This window comes from Falco peregrinus, chromosome 8 (assembly GCF_023634155.1).
Source record: "Falco peregrinus isolate bFalPer1 chromosome 8, bFalPer1.pri, whole genome shotgun sequence".
Taxonomy (NCBI): Eukaryota; Metazoa; Chordata; class Aves; order Falconiformes; family Falconidae; genus Falco; species Falco peregrinus.
The window spans coordinates 5,113,430-5,134,881 of NC_073728.1; the positions used below are offsets into that span (position 1 = coordinate 5,113,430).

At 40.3% G+C, this 21,452-nt stretch overlaps 1 protein-coding gene across 4 annotated transcripts in view; it reads right to left on the minus strand.

Moving 5' to 3' along the window:
- Positions 1-21,452, minus strand: part of PMS1 (PMS1 homolog 1, mismatch repair system component) — a 47,518-nt gene that overhangs the window by 25,928 nt on the left and 138 nt on the right. Inside the window, exons 1-5 of one of the 4 annotated variants that reach the window (XM_055813143.1) lie at positions 21,275-21,403; positions 18,543-18,696; positions 13,540-13,722; positions 11,349-11,451; positions 9,637-9,800 (exon numbers count right to left, since the gene is read on the minus strand). In XM_055813143.1, the coding sequence (XP_055669118.1) occupies positions 9,637-9,800; positions 11,349-11,451; positions 13,540-13,722; positions 18,543-18,674 (582 nt within the window). In that variant the 5' untranslated portion in view covers positions 18,675-18,696; positions 21,275-21,403. Of the gene's footprint in view, positions 1-9,636; positions 9,801-11,348; positions 11,452-13,539; positions 13,723-18,542; positions 18,697-20,174; positions 20,389-21,274; positions 21,404-21,452 lie in introns of those variants that run through there. The other 3 variants (XM_027792232.2, XM_005241304.4, XM_055813144.1) reach the window with 3 other exon arrangements.

A 21,452-nucleotide genomic window follows, 5' to 3' on the forward strand; every position in this document is an offset into this window, starting at 1 on the left:
TATGGCACTTTTTGGCATGTCTTCTCATATTGTATTACTTATTTAGACTCGCAGCGATTGGAAAATTAAGCATAGCTTGTATTTATGGATGTTACATGGCTAATCTGGACTTGTGCACCCGAAACAACTGTTAAAAACAAATCAATAAAAATACTACTTCTCCTCTTAGATATGCAGCAGTAGGATTTGTGGTTTTACTCAGCAGATAAATTGAGGGTTCATGACATGTCCCTGGCACAGTGGTCAACATCAGAAGGTGGGCATTGCAATGCCTGTGGTACTTTTACTCAAGAGACAGGTCATTTTGGTAGAAATCAGGCTATTAGATGTCCACTCACAGCTCTCACCTGGATACCCTGGTTTTATGATAAGCCTGCTATTTAGAAAGGAAAGGACTATACAAGGAAGTATTTATAAGGAAAGCAGTTGTTTGTCAAATGAAAACTTTGTAAAAGTGAGAAGGATAAAAGGATATCTGTTCTGTTAGCTACATATCTTGTAATACAATTGCAAAGATTTAATACAGTAAGGCAGTACGAACTACAACTTGCATCAGAAGTTACTTGTCAAGTCCACTTACATGTACAGAAAGTATTAGCTGCTTTGGGAGGTGCAATTTTGTCTCCCACAAATGAGAAGTCCTATGCTAAACAGCCACAAATTTAACTCTGAATCTGCTGACTTTTAATGCTGTGTATCAACAATAACAAAATTTTGCTTGGTTGGCTTTCTGCTTCCATGCAATTGAGACTGCTAGATTCAGATCCACATTATTTATGTCACTGTTAGCTAAGTGCACTGCAATGTGCAACATAAAAACACAAAAGGAAAAAATATGCAGCAAGTTGCACTTTAAAGTTACAGTGGTCTTTAAAATTGATGTTCTAAATAGGTGCTAGGTGTCCAATAAATTCAAAATGAGTTCACAGTATTGTGGTACGGGATGTTATGTGAAAGCATGGTGAGCAAGAGAAGAATACACATCCACCCATCTCAAGAAATGCAATACATAGCCTTAAAATTCCACCTGTCCAGTAGGATATGTGCTGGCCTTGAGGGGTGAATTCCACGGAAGAACACAGTGCTCCCGTAAAACGATATTCCCTTCCTACAGGACAGGTGGAATTGTAAAGCTTTAAGAGCCTAAAACTATTCCCCAAACCTTTAATTTTCCATTTCCATGTACACTATGCAGCATTTGTGAAGTGGGGCTTTTCAGTCCTCCCTGAACCTGACTCACCTCCTAGACACCAGCCCCGACAGCCCTTCGCTGGATCACAGCTCAGACATCCTACAGCGAGCATGACTCCCTCAAACATAAAGGACAATTTATACCAGGGAGGGCAGCGAATACAAAAAGGGCAGGAGGAGAAACGAGCAAGCAGAGCCACAGGCCGGGTGTCCACAGCTCTGGCAGGGAGTCCCCACCGTGCTTCGGCAGCAGCAAAGGACAGCCCAGGGCTGCACAAAGCATGCTGCCGCAGCCTCTCTCCTCTACACCTGCTGTAAATCTCCTCAAAGACATTTTGGAGTGATGAAAGAATTTGTCCTCTTCTTTAGAGCTCCCCTTATAAAACATATCCTGTACTGTTTCTATTTTAAAATTGATTACTTAAAATGGAAACACGAAGTGCCAAGCAATTTTTTCTTTACTGGATATATTTTAAATTAAATGCATGTGACCAAACTGAGAAAGACACATGTTACATGACTAATATAAACATCGTGCTGTTTATTTTAGGTATACTAGTGTGATGCCGCAGGTACAGATATAAATCTTAGCTGCTGATTAATGCAAGGTTATACTATATGTATATATATATACATACTGAGTATGCTGAATGGGTCATACTGCGGACTGTGAAAAGATCACTTCAGTAAGGTGGCTTTCAAGAAAGCTGTGGAAAATGAGAGCTTATTAAATGCAAACTTGCTAGAAGTAGATACCGTTAGTAAGTTCAGGGGGTATTTTTTTAACTAGTCATATATTTATCAGATATTAATACTCAGAACTACAGACAAAATTTTAGGAACTAGTTACCACTGTAGGTTAAATTAAAGCCTACATACTAGAGGCCTGGCACGTCCTAAATTTTTATACTATATAAACACAAAATAGATTGTGTGTTCATTTTTAGCCCTGGCTGTACATTATGAAGCAACAACATAGGAATAACTGGTAATTTAATGAAAATTACTTTCCTAGACTCTCCAGATGTATCAACAGGCATTAAAAATTCCAAAGAAACAATGCCCGTTCCATTTCATTTATTTTAGAAACCTGTTTCCATGAGGTTCCTGCAATACCCTATTTTTTTAACCTTGCTTATACCCTTTAGTTTAGCTAAAAATACACCCCACACACACCCCCCATATGTTTTTTTCTAGGTCATATAAAGCGGGTGTCCAGGATGAGCCAAGGAAGAATCTGACTCTAGTCAGTATGATGACACTGCAGAAACAGCCTACTCAAAGATATATTATTACATATGGCCCATCTTAGGTTTTGCTAGAGCTAGCCAAATATATCCCACCTCCCTCCTTATTTCATTGAAGGGGATTACATGATCTAGATCTTATAAAATGTCATAACATATATAAAATCTATGGCACATATAGAGAAGATAAGTACGTGTGTGTGTGTGTGCCTGTGCGCATGTATTTCTTCAGCCCCATCCAGCCCTAGGACATATGCATACTTTTGTGGAGGATGACAGCGTACATGCACACACGGAGCAGGCATCTCTGTTACTTCAGGATGCATACACATAGCCCAGAAGGATTCCTTGAAAAATGCGTACAGTGGAGAAAGAGTATGCAACCTCTTCCCACTGGGTTCCATAGTGTCTGACACTGAGGAGAGGAAGAGCTGCTCATTATTTGTCTCCTCAAAGCCACCAAGGAAAGACAGAGAAAAAAATACAGCCACTCCTCATCCCTAACTATCCTTCATATTTCAGAACTTCTACCAGAAGCCACAATGATTTGCAAATCACAGATGAAAGAAGTCTTTAATTAGAGCTGGGGACTGGATGCTGTTGCTGACTGTAGCTACTTCAGCGCAACTATGATGCTACAAGTTAAGCAGATTCATCCCATTTACCTTATTACTATATAATGGCAGTAACTTCACGAAGTGCACTTTTACCACTCAGAAACCATTTAGTTTCTTTGTTTTGTGACAATCATTGTGTTATTTATCCTGTAATAAAGTTTGAGGGTGTAAAAGCCTAGCAGAGTAAGCACTGTACAGGAACTGCAGGCTGGTAATGTAACATGACTTAGCTCAGTAAACCATCGACATTTCACAGCCTCTAATTTTGTTTTACATGCTTCAAAAATCCTGTCACCTTGGCATCCCAGATCTCGCCTGCAGACTGTTAACTCTTTGGGCCAGTGTGTTCCTTCGCTTTCCTGACTAAAACCTAGTAGTTTATTAGGCTCCAGCACAAGTGAAAACACTGTTGCCTATGTGCTAAGAGAGTACAAAAACAGGAACAAAGCCAGGCAGCAGTATCCAAAGTTTGAACTGAGACCAAGGGAAACAACAGGACATCACCTTGTACAATGAGTATAAATAATGTCTTTAGTTTATGATGCACAGATGCCTAACTGCAAGGGCTGCCATGTTCTCTGCAGTGGAAGAAAGCCTATCAACTAAGAGATCAAGATAAAGTCTTAACCACATTCTTTAAAATCCCAGCCTTGAAAAATGTTGGTGTTCTTTATCAGCTCCACACCATAACCAATGTCTTGTTTTAAAACCAATGGTAAATTATACTACTAGGAGAGTGCTCTTGCATAATCCTCACCTGAAAACAGCAATCACAGCAGTCTTTCAATTTGGCTTAAAAAACCAGTAATGCACCGCTCTACATAATCATAATTATTTCCCCCATATATTTTATATTTGCCCCTGAGGAACTGGTTGTCCCATTCATTTCTTAAGTGATGGTGGGACAGCTACCAGTGGAGGTACGCAACAGAGAAATGCAAGGCACCAGTTTTCTGCTCATCAGATGCAGTCGACCTATCTGTCTATCCCATGGGCATCAGACATTACAGCTACCAAGGGAATATGTTGAAAGACCGTGATGTTCCACGGCACTGCTCATCCCACAAACTCTGATGTATTTTCTGCTCAGATATCCCTTCTGTGACACGAGAGCACCCTCTCAACGAAAAGGCTTTCTGGAGCATCACGCAGTGGAGAAATGCTTGTATTTGGGAGCTGGGAAGTACGTTAGAAGACTAGCTAACAGGTATTACAACGCGCCAAGGACCTTCACCTGGTAAGATACATCTTCAGAGCCTTTCAAGAATTACAAAGGCGAGAGAGAGCTTTAAGGTTTTTGGCTGCTTTAACCACTCGCGTTCAGCTGTGGGCATTTAGACAAATTCCACTTCCATAGCAGAAGGAAAAAAGAAAAAAAAAAGTAATAAAACCTCCCAAACAATTAAACTACTGTCAAAAAACCACAGTTTCTAATCCTAAACTGTCATTCAGAGGATGTACATCATCACAGTGAATTCTATTTAAATAAAGGGAGGTTTACAAGCTTTTTGGAAAATAGTGGTTAACAAAAGTAACATACCCAACTGAAAAACTACACTGGTCTGGAAGAGGGGAAACTCCCAGGCAGCTCTGGAAACATCTTTTTTTTTCTGCTAACCTTTTTTAAGTGTACAAGTGAGTGTGAAAGACTTGCAATAGCTAAAGGCACATCTCAGATTCTGCAACACACACTGCATATGTGAAACAGTAATTGTTTTGAGATTTCAGACATATACTGTGCTGTCATTTGAAAAAAGTGATGGATGAGAAACTGGAAACCTCAAGGAATTAGTAATAGGATATAAAGCATTTCACCTCTAGGTCACCAGTTCAAATTCAACCAGGTTGGTAGTGACCAAAAGTAGTTACCATCTGGCAGCTGTTCTCTGGCTGATGTAAATTGAGTTGAGGGTCTCAGCGCATTTCCTAGTGGACAGGTGTCCTCAGCACAAAAAACACCATAATCAACTCTCTGTTTGGCTTTCTCAGCAAAGCCACTGAACAACGAATGGAAGTAAAGACTGAGCTATATTCCAGGTCAGCATGAAAGCATGTTGGCTGCAGAGCACAGCAGATTCTTAATCGTAATTCCTCTTTATATTTTAAGACACACAGATTAGGGAGGGACTTAATTTACCATCATTACATTAAAACAGAGTAGCCTTTCCAACTCAAGAAAGAGCTTACGTGCTGCTGTTTCTGCTCAGTTTGGAAGCACAATAAATGAAATGAATGCAAAGTATAATCCCAGTATTAAGAATGGTAAATTTACCCTAATGCACTTACTCCATCTCAAAAACCCCACACCTATTACAGAGGACTCAGAGACAGAAAACAAACTGGTTTTGCACTATCGGATACGGACTGTAGGTTGAAATTATCCAACTTTGGAAAGAAGAGAAGACTTACTGTAAAGAAAGGAAAAAAAAAAAAAAAAAAAGGTGGCACCTTTTGGGACAACACCACCCACAAAGAGGGTTTGGGGAAGAATACCACCCAGAGTTACAATAACAGCTTTAAAGTGGACCTCTTGCTTCCAGAAGTTCTGACCGATGACCCTCAAGAAACAAACAAGACATACTTCTAGGCAGAACTGTGTGTGACTAAGGCTTCAAAATACTGTGCATGAAAAATACTGGAAAAAAATATTCCCATATGCAGGTTTTTCCTCAACTGGAACTGGAAAATTTATTGAGTTTACTTATGGCCCACCTGTGTTTTGCACAAGACGTGGGACCAGCTGCTGTGTATGGTATATGGTACGACCTGCTGATAGGCGCCATCTAAGCCACCTGCCGCCATAGTTTGTTCAGCTCTATTACACCTGAAATTGTTGAAACAGGTATAGTTATTGGATGTCTCTCTCATTTCAGAGTCTGTGGAACAAAACCAACCAGAACAGAGTTCAAGTATTCCGTATCATCAGTCTTTCAACACACAATGGCATTTCTTGAACAGCAGTGGCTTTAAGACTGAGCCAAGGGCTAGTGGTGCTGAACAGTGAGGAGTGTGAAAACTGTTGTTCCAGGTAAGAGCCCTACACCACCTCAGGTAAAATACAGCCAGAGCTCACAGGTGGCTAGAACATGGCATTTTGGGCTGAAGAGTTTGACGCGGTTTAAGCGGTAGCTAACTTTGGAATGTTCTTAGCATGCCTTCAGATAACATTAACTTTAAATAAACTTGCTGAATACTCATGTGAATTATTTCCATTTGGCTGTCTCATTATTCAATATGCTTTCAAGGAACATGGTGATGAAAGAAGAAAAATACCTCTTTCTAACATAACCATACTGGCAAGAGGATCAACATTATCAGTATTCAAAGAATGTCTTGGCAGGATAAACCTTCATAAAAAGAAGGAGCACTAGCTAATCCAAGTTGTCAAAATAGCAATAGTACTTCAAGGGTTGATCTGCAAAGTGATTCATTATTTATTGCTAATGCAAACAAAACATTCTGAGCAGAAAGAGCAATTCAGTATTTCCTATCTCGGAAATCCGCAATGAACGAGCCCTAGGATGAATGATAAAAGGATATCTATTTTCTTAGTAAAAAACAACCCAAAGGCAGGAACAGCATTGTGGTTCTTCGCAGACAAGAAATCAGACACTTAATGGTAATATTTTCCAAACCAACACAGATATGAAATGCAGCACAACAACAAGAAAAATTGCTGAGATCTCAAGAAGCATAAGACATACAGCTTTTTTAAAAAACATGGTAGAAATAAAACATGCAATGTATTGTGCATCCTAAAATATATATATACACACACACACACACTTGACAGCTCAGTAAGAGGTCTGACTTGCCCAAGTAACCTTCTGCTAGAATCCATTATGCAACATTTTCAGATGCCTACCCTCAGACACTTCTATGAAAGTGCTTCATTACATTCTTCCTTGGGAAAGCTAGAGCTATGCTTTCTTCCATTCTCCTTTAATTTCTACTAAAATACAGGACTTTAAAGACTGTCTGGTTGTTGTTGAGGTTTTTTTAGAAGTACTGGTTTTGTCATTTATTTTGAAGATTTCTTTGACATACACTTTCACTTACACTTTTTTCACTTACTACCTTTTCTACTCTTTTGACCCATCCTTCCTCGTCTCCTTCTGCAATACCTCATCTCTGCTACCTTCTTGCTCTTTTAAGCCTCGGAACCTGATCTTACTCTCAACATGTCTCTTCTTCCATTGCAACAGAAAGTATTGGCTCAGCCTCAAGAATTCAGGATTCTAGGAACTCCTCTGAATAACTGCACATATATATTTTTTTAACTAATATATAATCAATGAGCTACATGAAAAATAAAGCCACTCTAAGAAGTTGATTCTTTATCCTAGTAATTTCAAACAGAAATATAACACTCACCACACACACAAATAAATCACAGACAAGCCTATTCAGTGGAGTATTATTCTAGCACAGATATACTGTAGTATGACTACAGGAAGAACACCTTCTGATCTGAATTAATAATTGTAATGAGAATAACACTTAGCATCTGATGGAAAAATAACGAATGGATATTCATGTTCTGTGATATTATGGTAAAACAGATGCACACAGACCTGCTGAAAGTTGTTATATATTGGAATTTGAGAATGTGACATTTATTTAAAAGGTATGATGCAATAGGTAATTTTTTATTTTGAAAGTAATGGCAACAGCAGTAGAAACACAAGAATCCGCATTCAAAGCTTTTTTTAACATTTTCAGACTATTTTAAAGCATTTACACGTGCACAGAGGCAGACTTATCTGTACAATTGCCTTTCCCCTGCTCACCAATAGCTACTGAGCGACCTCTTGTGTTGAAATGTTTGATCAGCTTCTTACCTGTTTTCTTTCCAAATAAATTAAATGAACGTAACGCCAGCAGGGCAAAATGAAGAGCCCAAAAAGTCAGCACCATGTCTGTCATTACAATGAATGGTACTTCCTGCTGATGGCGTTTGTACTGATTTATTCTACCCACTCAAATTGTGTATTGAAGAATTTACCTCTGAAACTAATAGGACAGGTAGTCAAAAACATCATGCAATAATTACTATCGCTCTCTGCACCATTTTTGCAGTAGGTATTGCAAAAAAGAATTGATCGACTTCTTGCACGTTATTGCCATTGCATTAAGATTAGCAGAGAAAAAAAAAGCAAGATACATAATAGTCTAATCCAAGAGGATGAAATAAAAATACCACACACAAAGAAAAAAATAAAATTTGCAAATTGTCAGAGGGCAAAACCAAATCACCAATAAAAGACAAAATTAGTTTTATTAACCAATATTTAAGGCTGATACTGTGAATCACTGCTAGATATGTCAAGGAGCTTAACACAGTCTAAGAAGTGCACAGCCTTGAGATTTGTGGTTTCAAGCTTTTTGTAGTCCCAATGAAATAAGACTGAAAGCAGTTACACTTTCTCAGCTTCACAACACTAATTCTGTAGGCACAAAGCTGGCTTTTGTTTGTCACAGTATCTATATTTCAATATTTAGAAATATGTACATAAATATCATCAAAGCAAGTTATACAATTCCAGAAACAGATAGACAATCCGTTGTAACTTCAAGAAAGCGTACAGTGTCATTCATCGTTCCCACTGAAAGGGAACTGAAGAGTGAATGTTCGGTTGACCGAGTAACTGATTTGCTTGCTCAATGAACAGGCCAAATAGCAAGATCAGCAAACATCTTTAATCCAGAAAAAGAATTGCTAAGGCATCTGGCCACAAGATGTCACTCTCTACGTTGTGGCAATTTGGAAATTCGGTGGCATAGCCTTCCTCTCAGAAGAGCCAAAAGGAGTACAGCCAATAAAATCTGCTACGTTAAACTGGGGTCAGGTAAAGGAGAACTGCTCAGCGTGCCATTTCTGGAGCTGTGTTGTCAAATTACTGTTCGGTACAGTGGGAAGTTAAAACAGCCTCCAAGCAGCCTCTGAACCTGTTCCCCAAGTCCAAGAAAAGAAAACTAGCTCAACCAAAGCCTGTCGTATGTTACTCTTATACCAGTGTAGCAAATTGAATTTTTTAGCTTTTTTAAATAAAACCATCATTATGTATTGAGCTCTTAAGACTCTGCATACAGCAAACTATCTGTATGCGTGGAGCATCTATCCAGCCAGCCAGCCAAACCAAGTCAGACAGACAGCCTAACCAAGTAAGTTTTGAGTTTTCTCAGTAGGCTTAGTTTAATGCTTGACCAGGCCCCATGGCCTAGTAAGGTCTCACTTCCTTATTCTGCAGACCACCAACATCATCTTTACTAATGACCGGCATGTAAAATCATTCTTATACTACTAGCATGTAAAATAATTTTTATGCTCCAGGTATGTACCCAGGCATGTGTTGGAACAGACCAAGAAGATCTGAGCCTGAGTTTTACAGGTTTAGATCAAAATCTGTAACCAATCACAAATACGTATCTATGAAGGGAAGAAAGCAGTGGAAGTCCAAAACAAACCTATGAGGAAAGAAAACTAGGAACAAAAGAGTTTATGGAATTATTACATTAACTGCCTAAGTTCATCAGAAATTGATCCTTAAGACAGCTGATAGAGAAAAACCCGTTGTTACCTTATTATGTGTTAAGGTGATCCTCAGGTCTGGTTTTATGATACCATATGCTGTGAGTAGATCTTGGATTTTTTTCAGTTCCTCCTTACATTTTTTATTTGTTGAATAAAACTGCTTTCTTACAGGAAGATTCTTAAACAACTTTAGGACTGTTACTGTAGTACCTGCAAACAGGTGACAAAAATAAGTAGACATTACACTGAAAGCATACCACTGACTGGATATTGTACACTGCTGCATACAAAATAAACCCATGAGAAAAAACACACCATATGAGCACTCATCCTCCCCCAAACAAGTACCTATAGACCTCAAGAGTTGCAGTTCCCCTCCTTTATTTAGGGATGTGATTGCAGCATTAAGCCTTCTTTTGTACACATGGACAATAGTAAGAATCAGCACCAAATAAAGCTGAAGACTCTTTCAGTACATATTAACTTTAATCAGTAAAATGATTAACAAACTAGAAACTAATCAGACATACCTAGAGGCAAAGGCCCTTCACAAGCATTTGCTTTAGGGTAGCACCTGAAGAGCCAGTTAGCTCTGTTCAAGACACAGTGTATAGTAAGCGGGGGAATATTCACCTACCAACACAATCACATAAATCCATAGCCCGCAAGGATATTGCAAAGTATTAAATACATGTGGCAGAATTCAGTCAATCATTCAACAATTTTGACAAAAGACAGGGCAATGCAACCCACAGGCTTTCCAGCTGTGGAAAATGGAAGAGTCTAAATCTTAAAGAGTCCCTGGTTAATATCAGCTAAAATGAGAGCTCTCAGCTTCAGCTGTTTTTTCAGTATTTGCCTATTGACTAGCCCTCAGCAGCTTCTGCTGGCTTAATAACTCCCTGCAGCCACTCAGCGGAGGAGGAAGGGAGCTGGGTCAGCAGTCAGCTCAGCTCCCTGCTGCTGGATGAGCACTGCAGCCAGCTGGGGGGCAGCTTGTGGGCACAATACTGGGCAGCCGCTGTCTCAACCGGGAAAAGCTGCCACTGCTTTCTCAGGAGCACAGCCTTGTGACAAGAAAGGAGCGCACTCCTTCTGGGAATACACACCGGCTGACTAGTGAATGCCAGGACACAGTGTGGTCGTAACGGACCTTGCTGAGCAACAGCTAGCTAAGCAGATGCTACCCCAAACCCACACCACGCCTGAACCACCAAGGCTGCCTCTGAGGTGAGGGCAACCTTTAACCTTCACACAAACACTCAGAAGGATTTCTAGCGACACACCCTTCCTGCAGGTTAGAAAGAAGTGTGACTTTGCTTCTTCCTATAGCCATGCTGCTTCCAGCAAATTCTTTGTATAGCAGCAGGGCAACTCCTCCTCCTTTGAGCCAGGGTTTCGCTACGCAGAGAAACATTGTTTTGGTCCTGAACAAATCTTTCATATACTTATATAGTAGGTCTGCCTGGACCTGGGGCACTGAATTTTTAGAGCTTTTATTTCTGCTGTCAGGTTGAAGAAGTGAGTCAGAGAAGGAGAAACTAGTCTGTAATTACTATCTAAAGCAATTTCCAAGACCTATTATATCTTACAATAACAACACTCTCAGTTGACAGACATAAGGCAAGAAATGTTTACAGCTGCAAAGATTTAACACTCAACCTTCAAGAACCGAACGGGTATTTCAACATCAAATTGAGCTTCAGAGAAACATAAAATACTTCTGTCACAGTGCAGCACCGAACAGTGATATCCTACCTTGCCCAAGATGGGAAGGCTTTTTAGAAGTTACATGCCCATTGCTATCCAAAGCGTACTGAGTGCTGAAATCATCATCAGCTGTCTTTGTTGTGATCAAAACCTGAAACGAGTGATTTTAAAAATATTATGTTAATCAAGGATTCACAAAGTTCAGAATGAGCTTAGATAAGCTTTGCTACCACTCTTACCACTGCTCTATTTTAGTCACCACAATTACATTTTTTTATAAAATGTTTCTTATAGTCACAGAAACGTTCTGTTATTACTCAGGTTTTCATCCATTTAACTAAAAGCTATGCATTTCTATCACACTAATACACAAAGCACACCAATTCCTGCTACCTACAACACACAGTCCTGTGTCTTCTATTCTAACACAGCTTAAATGAACTACTAAATCAACTGGTAATTTTGCATTTTCATCCTCGATGAGAGAAGGCATACTATGACAACTTCTTAAATTCATGTGAGATTCCACAAACATTACTACTACTATCAAAGAAACAGTGTATTATCTTTCCATACCCAAACACATCCAGCAATCAGTAGTAGCATGTTTTGTAAGCTACTAAGGTAATACACAGACCGGCTTTAGCAAGACCAGTCATAAACTAGAAGGTCAACAAAACTATGATTCCCAGAGTTCAGGTATCAACATTTTAAACAATAGGACCACTGCACCACCTGAAACACACAGAGGTTATCACACATAACAGAGCTTTAGGATATTCGGGTTTATTTTAGTATCTCATGTGAATCATTCAGAGTTCAGCCATGCCTCTGGAGAGAAAAAAACCCCAGTAACTGATTAATCAGAAACGACAATATTACAGACCTACTTAAGGGCCAATAGTAAAGTTCCCCTTAAATGAAACTACAGGGGGCAGTTTGGGTAGGCATAAGGCCATTAATGCCAGGAATGTTTAATTAGCATAATTACTGATCCAAAGATTAAAATAATACCTATTAAAGTACTTAACACACTCAGGTCACCTCCCATCTCTTAGGAAATATACTGTAGAGCTGATTAAAAGCTCAGAACAGATGGCATTCTGCTCTGATAACTCATTAGAAGAAACCAATGATTGAGGTCTGTCATCACCTGCCAAAACACCAACACTTTTAAAAGCATCTTTGGAAATCTCCATCCAAACATGCAACCTGCTCCTGATTAGTGCAACGCGAATGTAGCCCAAAGTAGCAAGGAGTCAAGCTCTAACACCTCCTCTGACCTTGACAGTTGACGGTTCCAATCAGACACATCCAATCAGTGTCATCTTGCAGGATCTAATCCTTGACATACTTTGAAAGAAGAATCCAAAACTTAACCTTGGTGCAGCATGAATACAGAAACGCAGAGCACAACGTAACAGGTAGATGCTGTGCCCTTCACAGCCTGAACAATTTCCAGATCATTTTGAACAAAATTACTTTCAGTCAACAAGTCAAACCCTAAGTACCAGTCCTCTTAACACAAACATATGGATCAGACTCAGCTAGGCCAGGGAGCAGGTTCCTGTTTACTCATACAGACAACAAAGTTTGTGCAATTGCAGTCATAAACATGTCAAGGAGCAATATGGAGCCCAGCAAGATCCCATGACTGCTGATCACCTAGATAACATCAAGGCAGAAATTGTTACTAGAACAGTAGCTATGTGGGCCATCGGTTCCCTGAAATTATTTCTCCTGGCCACCATCTCCTGCTTCATTTTGATTTGCTCTAATTCAAGTAGCAAACTCAGCCATACTCTTTGACATTGTACTTGCCGAGAACACTAAACAGAGTAAGCCGGTGTTCTAAGGAATCATGTATCTATACACGTATGTATAAGGAATCATGTGTCTATACCCTGATATAAAAGAGAAGGAAACGCTAAGCAATCTGTCTCTGACCTATTCTGCCCGAGGAAAATAGAGCACTGCTGTGACCAGCATGACAGAAAGGCAGGACTGGTACTAACAAGGAATCCATACTGCTTCCTGACCCTACAACATGACTTCTGGGGAAGGGATGGGAAAGGCATCACATACACAAGCCAAACTTTGCAAAAAATATCCCTGGCAGGCTGCTAGAACAATTTGTGTCTTTGCACTGATCTTTTAATAACACTTTCACAAATACATATTTTAATAAAAAATAAACAATCACAACAAAAGACTAGATACATTTATAGCAAGTGCTCACCTCTGATATGCAGCAAATTGATCCCAAAGCTTCCCCACGGAAACCGTATGTTGTCAAGCTTTCCAGGTCCTCAGAAGAGCTTATTTTTGAGGTATAGTGTTTAATTGCCATAACTGGAACATCAGCAACCTTGATTCCATTGCCATTGTCTCTTACTTCTATTTTGTTAAACCCATAATCCTCCTAAAAAAGAACAAAACACAATGGACCACTAAACCAATGAATAAGACACAAGTTTAAAGCAACTAAGGTTACAGCTTCCAGCCATCCAGATAAAAGCAGGAGGTTTGCTTATTTGAAGAAACTGAGCAACCATTAAATGCCTCTGTTAAAAAAAAACAACAACAACAAACAAACAAACAAAACCCAACAGCAAAAAACCCAAGAATGTTAAAGATAGTAGTGACGGCTTCTCTGATTAAATAATATAATTCATACCCAATGGACTGGAAACAGCATGTTAATATAAATACAGTGAAATTAAAACAGGAATTAAGTGAATTTATTTTGAACTGTGATGAAATTTGCAAAACCTAAGCTCAGAAAGGGATCTACACAGCTGGAAAGCTAAAGACTTTTTTACCTCTTTTCACTTTTCTTACCTATTTGGTATCACTTTTTTTGAAATCACCACAAATGCAGCTCTGTATCCATTCCATTACAGTCAGCGGGCCCTCACTTAGTACTGTTTTCAACTCTCTCAATTTAAGTGATTTCACTACTTCAGTAGTTTTTCAGTTCCCATGTTGTGTCTCAATACACAGAAGCTGAAATTCTAATGGCAGCAAGGCACAAATGGGGCAGAAATAAGGAAGCTTATAAAGAGGTACAATGCTTTACAGAAAGAAATAGAGGTCCTAGAGGCTCTTTCAAAAAACAGCTTTCAAAGAAGCAAACTTCAAACTTTGAGATTTACCTTTACATATATGCGACCCGTATTTTACTGAATTCTAATGTGAATACATCATTTCAACAAGCATGAGCATAAAGAGGGTAAAATTCTGAAAATCCAGATAATTAGGACAGCAAAATGAAAGATGGAATTCAGGTTCTATAACATCTCAAATAGGTACAGCAAACAAATGCTTCCTTCAAGGTACATTATAATCTGCACACGTAACTTGCACCCAAAAGAATCACAAGCCATGAGAAGAAAGTAATCAGAGCTGCAGGATCACTAAACTAAACTTCTTTTACAGAAGCATGTCTGGCTCTTTGACGAGATTATGACGGAACATACAGAAGAATGTGCTGTAGTGTATAATGCATCTAGGAGACCTTAAAACTGTTTTTGCTTAGAAAGAGTATCTTGAATCAGTGGCTCCCACCACTGATGCTGTACAGAGCACGTGATGGTTGCTCACAGAGAGCTGATGATCAAACTGAACTAACTTTGTTGTCCCACCTGGGCATGTACTGAAAACAGTTATGACAAGGTATTTTCAGGGTTATTTCTTGAAGTAAAAAAATAACGCAATTAAAAACAAAAGGAAGGTACCTACAGATACTGTCTGTATTCACATATCATCTGTATTAGGAACCATCAAAAGCCTTTGAGGTAGGCACAGAACTATATAGATATTTAATTAACTGATACACAATAGAAATGTGGGTACCTTTCACTTTCTGCATTAATGAACGGTGCTAAAGTTATCTTCAGGTGAAAAACAATGCTTTTGCTAATATACAAGTCAACCTCGTACTGGAAAGCAAAACAGAACCTAAGCAATACACCATAACCGAACAGAAAAAACACATAAGGAGATATAAACGGGAAGCCACCTACCCCACTTCTGTCTGTAGTAATGGAAGGATTAAGCACTTTGCAAGGAACCCCTATTTTCCATTCCAATTTTTACTTCCAGACCACTTAACTGCTTAGAAAAAGCGACATTTATCTTCTTCAACTGGAATCAAAATGTTACATGAATGATTCTCTATTTCTTTTCTGCTATTACTCATTTTTCCTTCCACACATTTTACTTAAAATTTTACAGTGCGTAAACTTGGTATTCTGTAACACCTTCCACCATGCTATATGACCTAAATACTACTGAGTTCGTGATCCCATGTAATGTTTAAGTTGCTTTACCAGATCACTAATGCCAAACCATATGGTTCAACTTCCTCCTCTTTCACTCGTGACTGCACAGTCCCCTCTTTGCTTCAGCTACTGTTACTCAGGAGGACTCCAAGGGCAATCCAGCTTATTAAATTGGCACAAATAATCCACTTCTCTTGCTGGGTTACTCTTCTTTTGCTTAGCAAGATGAATGGGTCACGACAGGCAGAAATGCCTAGCAATGTCATACAGATGGATGTAGGACTTTGCTTTTCAGGCAGCCAGATAGATTAGGTGTCCAGTGAAATCTCACCCCAAGCTAAGCTTCCTCTGAGAAGGTTCTAAGGATTAAAGCTCCCACTTCACGCACTGGAAAAAAAAAGGTGCAGAAATGAGTGTCTGCCTTTTACAACAGCTGTTCTGTGTAACAGTAGCAAACCTGTAGCTAAGATTCATCATTTCCAAATCCCAACTTTGCTCCAGCTACTAACACAGGCTTTTGCTCGTCTTCTCCATGAATTAAAATATGCAGGTCTGGGTCAGACTGTGCAGATTATTCTCATAAATTCCTGTTGTTAGAGGTAAATCAAGGAGACTGACAGACTGATGCCTGTGGAGTTCCTTAATCTATATATAAGCAATTATACTGCTGCATCAGTGGTCTTTAGCATACTTTAACCTGAAGCCAGGACACCATGTCAAGAATAGAACCATCATTCTATATATGTTTAATGCACAGACATGCCACAGAGGCAGCTGACCCTGCTGCTGACAACAAGGCAAGCTGCACCACGTTCGTATTTCTAAAAGCAACAAAGCTGAAGTTCAAATAATAAACAGATAGCACTCAACACCTTACAGAAAGGCCACAGTCAGTTTTTAATCAGATGACTGGCTTCCAGCTGTAATTAAGGTAGTATCACATTATCTAAAACTAAATACAGGCTGATGTTTTTTCCGGTGTGGTGTAAAAGCTAGTTCATACAAAGTGCAATCCGCTCACTTACATCAGCTACTGCAGCTAACATAAATAAAAACACCAGCCAAAGCTTCCCACTGCAACTGATTACTGCCACAGTTTCTACCTGAGCATCATTCCACCTGCAGGTTAACTCCTGTCTGTCTCCAAAAAAGCCATTTCTGCCTTTGTTTAGGTAAACTGGGTCTGAATGAATCAGCTAGTTTTCCTAATCCACCTGGAATAAAATAAAACAATGAAAATGCTGCAAGTTTCAGGCAAAAACATCAACTGTAAAACGAAATGTCAAACTTTCCACTCTCTGTTATGCTTTTGAGCTCTTCTGGAGTCAATGTGGTTGCTGAGGTCTATTATGTGGTTGACCTTATTTAAATTTCACGCAATAAAAATAGTATTTTGATAAAAAATATTCTTATAAAAAAATCCCAGAAAAAAATCCACTGTTTAACAGTATTACTGTGTATAGTTGTGCAAAGTGCAGGTTTTCTCTTCTTCCCTAGTACCCACAGAAGATCAGCAAAACTCGTTTACTCACTGACAACCTGTGTAAAGCTGGGTTTGCTTGTTTTAGCCATACTGTCATTTCGATTGGTCTGAACTGACAGAGGATGTAAGACCAGTGCCTATGACTCATGCACTGGAAATGGTTGAAAATTCTCTTTTTAATTGATTTGGGACCTCTCACTATGGAAACAGCTGGTTACTGCACTGTGAAACCCACGCTGATTAGAGGGCTTTCTCCTCTGGCCATCTGCATGGCTCTGTATTGTAATCCAGTAGAAGAGACAAGGTTTATTCTAACAATTTTTGAAGGCTCTAAAACTTTCTGTTGACTTCTTGCAGTTATCGATTGGTTCATAGCATCTGATTCTGATACCCTTAGCCTCAGAACTGTGCACACACTACTCACTTTGCAGTTACTTATGAAGAAAGATACTACACAGTCTAAATATTGAGAAGACAGAGGTCATCACAGACCATAGTGAAGACAGAGTATCTTCAGCTCACCTAAGGCAAATAACAAATAAGCATGTTCCTCGACATCTGCAGGAAACCATACTCAGATGGAAAACATTTGAGACTCGTTCAGAAAAGACAAGTGACATGGACAGCGAAACAAGCAAAAATTGAATTGCCCTCCTAATTAAGAATGTTTGTCTATCAGTTTAAGAATAGCTTATACATTCACCGTTATTGGCAAGAAAGGAAACTGGATGCACTTCTGGATACAGCCACTTACACAGACTGTAACAACTCTTTCTTACTAGTAGGAGATAGTGCTACTACACAGCTGTTGACAAAAATACTGCAAAACCAGAAATACTCATGGCAGCAAGAAAAGCCGATCAATTAGCTGTTTTACCAATTTGTGGGGAAAAAAGCACAAGTTCTTTATGTAAGCAGTATTTTCTTTTTTCAGAAACTGTCCTTGAGTGATATGCCAACTTTTTTTTAACATCTTATAAAAAAAAAATTTTAAAAGTAGCCAGAGTTCACCATGCTAATTAGGGACCATGTGGTAATTTGTATTACAACAATATCTAGCATGGCCATCAACCTTTTCCATTGTTTCCATTTTCACCTTCCTGACCATATATTGTGATAAGCATTAAATATGCCAGTCTAGCAGTGAAACTTAAGTCCAATATCTTTTAAAACAAGCTCTTAGTCAGAAAAAGTGATTTATAAGTAGGAAAAGGAGAATTGAAGTAGTTGGCAGTTCTTTCCCCAAGATAGCAGAGAAGCACAAATATGCCTTACTGTTTCAGTGGGGCCTCAAAATCATCAATGGAAACTGACTTTGGATCCTTTTTATTAGAGGTTAAAATATGTATGTATAAATATTATTAATATCCTTCTGTTCTCCAAACAATAGACTAAAAAATACCTTTGCAGTGGAACAACTTTCCTTGCACCTTATTTTACATCCAGTTCTTTGTAAGAGAAAGAAAGAGGACTTACCAGTTTAATATCAATATTTGTGGCACTGGCATCCAAGGAATTTTCTATCAGCTCCTTCACCACGCTGACAACAGATGTAATCACCTGAGAACTTGAAAGGAGACAAATAGTCTCTGCCGACAGCTGTTTCATAGTGGAACAAGATTCAGAGAAGCTGCATAGAGAGGTAACAGAAAAAGAACATAAAAGGCACATTACAAATACACTAAATACATTACAAATTTCTAAGTAAGTGTTTCACAGCAATTTTCAAATGTAGGCAAAAAAGGACATTACAGCTGAAGAGTCAAAATTTCAAGATAAAATAGGACCCAGCTTCCTCTGCAGTCAATGGGAGTTTGACATATGGAAGAAACAGAACACAGGTCTAGACTAGAAAACATTTATTTTAAATAAAGTTTTTCCTTAGAAGTGTAATCTAAGAATTCAGGGATATACTGAGCAAAACAATGTATCATTTCACATTTACGTAGTTATCTCCTCTAAACTATTACAACATGTGGATCTGATCGTGCAATTACAACAGAGGACAGGCTGGTAATGCAGAGTGCTACTCAGAAACATCTTCAAGCTAGAGTATTTACCCAGCATCAGGTCTAATTCCAGCATTGACCAAACAAAAAAAAAAAAAAACTACAAAAAAGCCCCCATTAGTTTTTATTCTTTTCTTAACTTGCTTTTTGTGTGGGACTTTTTGTTTTGGTTTCTTTGATTGGTTGGTTTGCTGTTGTTGGGGTATTTTTGTGGGGTTTTTTTTGGGGGGGGGGGTTGTTTGGTGGTGGTGGTTTGGGGTTTTTTTCCAAATTCCTCACATAATTTTTCCCCCTACATTTAAAATTTATCAGCTCAGCACTGCTGTGTTGCATGTATAATTCTGAGTACACACAAATTCACGGAAGAAGTACAACCTGAGGGTAACTGTTTTGGAGTTGGGAAGGAAGTGAGGAGGAAGCACAGTGGTGCTGAGGCAGAAGTCATGTTCAATGGCAATGCAATCTACTGGCAATAATTAAAACCAAAAGAAAACCAAGAAACTTTTGAATTATTGCCTTTCTGATCTGACTTACTGTGTGCCCCTCAGGCACGTTAGTTTGTTTCTGCGTCTCTGTATCTTCCACGAGAAAACAAAGAAGCCTCATTATTATACGCCAATGGATTTCTTTTTTTTTATCACTGAAAACACTTACAAAGAGTTATAAAGTTCCTGCGGCATTATAGACACACTGTACCATGAAGAGAATGTAAGTGGATCTGCAAATTTTTGCATGCATTCCCATTTAAGTACCCAAGTACACACAACTAACCAAGCTCCAGAAAAAATCTCTGTCCATCCTTGTAGCCTGACACAAAGAACTCAACCCTAGTTTTTCACGCATATGAGAATGGGGGGAGAGAGAGCATTGCTAGACAGCTCTTTACACCTCAAGAACGGTTCAGACTCGGTTTCTTCTCTCCACAGCAGCACTCTTTTACTAGGTTGTTATGTAATGTTATTTACATTTAAAGGCAGACAGTCCCAGCAATCCTGGTTTCCCCATCGGTTCAGTGCGAGCTACCCGCTGGAGCACACACAGATCACACGCCCAGCACCCATCCCAGGGATATGAGCACGTGCAGAGGAATGGAACAAACCCAGATTTCCTCCTGACGCAGTCGGGACACGGTGCAGGACTGCAGCCAACACACCAGAGCACAACTACCCTCCAAGGTATTTGAGGCTGGTACAACAATTACAGGACACTTCTCTGCCTTGATATCCTTCTAAAGACTGCCACTATTTAAAGATGAAGCAAAAACATGGTTACTTGGAGGGGGAGGTACAGTGTTTTGAAGAAGCAGCAGCATTAAAACTTTCCTAAGAACAGAGGTTGCCCCTTGTTATTTCCATTCCAACGGGAACTGGGCATTCAGATGTTTTGGTAAAAAGCCCTGACAAATGAGTTTCAAACAAAACTGACAAACAAGAGGAGCAAGGGAAGAGGCGTGTTGTTGAAGCCAGACCCATGCCAATGGTGTACGCGCTCTCGGTGAGGCGGGCCTCCTCACACATCCTACCGGACTCCCGTGTCAAGTGCTTCGTGATTTACTCACAAGCGCCATATGGGAGTGGGATATTTTTATCAGAGGATACTAAGGCATGGGAGGGTCTTACAACAGATGCGCTGCAGGTCCCAAACACCAGTTCCCCATGAGGGGTGAGGGCCACAGGCGGTCTGGAAGGGCCCCGGCTCCTGGCAGGGCCTGCCCGGACCCAAGCATGGCCAGGCCAGCCGCACTGGTGCTTCATACCGATGGAAACACACCCAAACCCTGACACTTTCAGCTAAAAAAAAACATATTCCAGCTCAAGCCACGTTACTACTACAACTGGTCACCGACCAGATGTATTATAACCCGTGCTCAGAGGGAAGGCACAGTGTTCCCTGTGTTTGAGCACCATCACTGATGCAATCTCTTCACCCCCTCTGCAGAGCCGGGCGCCTCAGCGAGGGGGGCTCTCTGGACGGCTGTAACCCCCTGCCATCAGGTAAACTGCGAACACCGCCGCCCCAGCCCCCCCGCCGGCCCCTCAGGGATCCCTGGCGCAGCCCCCGGCCGCGCTCCGGCAAACACCCACCCCAGGAGCCCCCGGCCCACCCGCAGCCGCTGCGGTAACACGGGGAGAGGAGCCGCTGGCGGAACCCGCAGGCGGTCACCCTGGGGCTCGCCCAAACCGCACCAACCGTCCGCACCTCCCTGTTCCGCTTTTCACGAAGAAAAGCCCGGGGCGCCGCGCCGCGCCAGGCCCCGGCTCGGGCCTAGGCCCCGGCCCCGGCCCCGCGGCGGCAGCAGTTCCCACCGCGGCGGCGCTTTGCCGGGGCGGGTGGGCAGCCGCCGGGGAGCCGCCCCGCTCCGCCTCCCGCCAGCCGC